The 2,552-nt window shown below is 36.1% G+C and overlaps 1 protein-coding gene across 1 annotated transcript; it reads right to left on the bottom strand.

Moving 5' to 3' along the window:
• Positions 1–925: 925 nt before the first annotated feature.
• Positions 926–2,552, bottom strand: LOC143576974 (actin-7-like). Its single transcript, XM_077060940.1, has 4 exons — positions 2,484–2,552; positions 2,021–2,414; positions 1,046–1,524; positions 926–958 (listed from the first exon to the last, which is right to left on the bottom strand). Exons 1-4 carry the CDS (start codon positions 2,541–2,543, stop codon positions 926–928), a joined length of 966 nt encoding a protein of 321 aa, XP_076917055.1. The 5' UTR covers positions 2,544–2,552.

Genomic DNA, 2,552 nt, shown 5'->3' with positions numbered 1-2,552 from the left:
TGCAAATATTTAAAAACCCATTTTCTAAATATCATAAGTGTTAATATTTATTTGTTAGATCATATCTACAATAAATATCACGGTTTTTGTCTAGCTTGTTATTTGGTATGACCCGACTTGGATCATAACGTACTAGCCACATCAATTATAATATGTGTCTTGGGCAGACCGATTCCAGCACCTGTTACAGCTCCCGTCTCCAAGCCTGCTTAGAGAAAGTCAACAAAATGTATCAAGTATTATAGCGTGAGTAGAATGGGAAGCCTAAGGTGGAGATCAAAACCTTACCATGAATCAGCTTCAATCCTCTATTCAAAATGGCACAAGGACAACAAAAGCTGGGTTGTTCGACATGAAAGCGGCGACCTGACCTATCTCACCTACATAGATATGCACACTTTGTCAGTCCTGGACATGAACTACACACACAACCAACCTTTTGCAAAAACCTTATCCTCACAACTCTCAAACTCTCCCTTCTCTCTTTTCTAATGGCAATAACAAACACCAAACAAGATCCAAGATCTCGGTTCTCACTAGTGATTTTTGCTAGCTAGTGTAGAGGTTGATCCAAGATAACTAGTAATAGTGTTGTTTGATCCAGTCATGTGACCTACGTAATAATGACGTAACATAACTATTTATTAACTAACCATCATTCACAAGATATAGTCTAATAACTAACTTAATTAAAGCATTTGGTTCATATGCTCAAACCCAAAAACACATGAAATTATACATGAAGTAAATACATTTATCAAAAAATCAAAGAAGCTCATTCCTTCCTTGGTGAATCACCATGTAAAGTTTATTAACAACTCCACAACATGAAAATAAATTATGATTTAATCAAAAGCAGTACTCTAGACAGTCAAAACCCAAAATATCTGCTTTAAAATGGGTTCTTGTTGATGATGGATGCACCCTATTCATCATATTTTTCCTTGGTAATCCATTGCTGATTCATACAAGTTTAAAGAAAATATAAACAAACATGAACTCTAAATTTACAGAAAGCTTATGTTCTTATATTAAAAAAAAAAACAGAACCTCTGCACAACGGAATCTCTCTGCTCAATGCTTCGAGCACAATGTTTCGATAAAGATCCTGCCGGATGTTAACATCACATTTCATGATTGACTCGTAGATAATCTCATGAATACCATCTATTTCCATTCCGATCAAAGAAGGGTTGAACAGAACCTCTGCACAACGGAATCTCTCTGCTCCAATTGTGATCAATTCTCCGTCGGGTAATGTATAATTCTTTTCAACATCCGAGCTCCTTTGAAGCTCTTGCTGAAAGTCTAGAGCCACATATGCAAGACTTTCTTTCATGGAACAGATCATTTCACGGTCAGCCATGGTGGTGAACATGTAACCTCTTTGACTCAAGATCTTCATTAGGAAATCTGTAATATCACGACCTCCAAAATCAACACGACGGATGGCATGACCAAAAATATAACCTTCATAAGTTGAGACTACTTGTGTGACACCATCACCAGATTCCAAAACGATACCTATGATTATAAAAATAATAACAATCTTATATAAACGAAACCTCCCTAAATTCTCTAAAACTACCAGATTGCTTTATACATAAATGAAAACTTCTCTTTCATTTGACCCGAATTTACGGGCATGGGTCTCACCAAACTCAGATAGCCCTGAAACGGGTTATAACATCTCATTAAATTAAAAATTAATCTCAACAAATATTTTATATGAAAATCCTATAAAATAATATATACTTAAAATTAGTATCCGATGTTTTTTAAAAATACATTATACATAATTACGAAACAATTTTACACTAAAAAAACCCCAAATAGCTTTTGAACTGGGTATATTATTAATTTCATTACAATAAATAAAATTAAAATCTAAAAACATATATAAATATCATAAACGAATAATGTAAAACAATCTCGTAATACGGGGGGATAAAAACAAGTAGTATGATAAACAATATGATGCAAAATAAACAAAGATGCAATCAAAAGACATAAGACTAACCAGTTGATCGACCACAACCAAACAAAGTGAGCAGAGGCTGGAAGGCAGCCTGCATGGCAAGAACATTGAAGGTCTCAAGCATGATTTCTGCCATCTTTTCCCTATGTTCCTTGGCATTTAACACGGTGTCAGTAAGAAGAACGCGATGCTCTTCAGGAGCAACCCCAAGTTCGTTACGGAAAGTATGACGCCAAATTGCTTCCATGTCATCCCAGTTGCGGACGATGCCACGCTCAATAGGATATTTCAAATTCAGAAGACCTCTTCTGCACAGGGCTTCCTTTCCCACATAGGCATCCTTACGTCCACTGCCTATCATAACAGAAGTGTGACGTGGCTTACCTAAAACTGTAGGAAAGACTTCCTTAGGTGCGTCGTCACCAGCGAACCCAGCCTGTAGATTTTACCCGAGAAAATAGTATCAAATGTATTAATCCGCATAAAGTTAGAGATAAAAACCAACCTTTATGATAGCGGTTCCATTGTCAAAGACCCCGGTCGGAATTTCCTCAGAGTCTTCCATTTTTACAAG

This window comes from Bidens hawaiensis, unplaced genomic scaffold, assembly GCF_021521415.1.
Source record: "Bidens hawaiensis isolate Kalapana, Puna unplaced genomic scaffold, B.hawaiensis_p1.1 tig00028452_1, whole genome shotgun sequence".
NCBI classification, from domain to species: Eukaryota; Viridiplantae; Streptophyta; class Magnoliopsida; order Asterales; family Asteraceae; genus Bidens; species Bidens hawaiensis.
Note: the sequence above shows the minus strand (reverse complement) of the source record. Positions and strands in the feature narration are given on the sequence as shown.

Coding starts and splice junctions, on each gene's coding strand:
- LOC143576974 (XM_077060940.1), bottom strand. CDS start 2,543: ATGGAAGACTCTGAGGAAATTCCGACCGGGGTCTTTGACAATGGAACC. Junction 1,525..2,020: donor TGGTTGTGGTCGATCAACTG/GTTAGTCTTATG, acceptor TTATAATCATAG/GTATCGTTTTGGAATCTGGT. Junction 959..1,045: donor TTCCGTTGTGCAGAGGTTCT/GTTTTTTTTTTT, acceptor TGTATGAATCAG/CAATGGATTACCAAGGAAAA.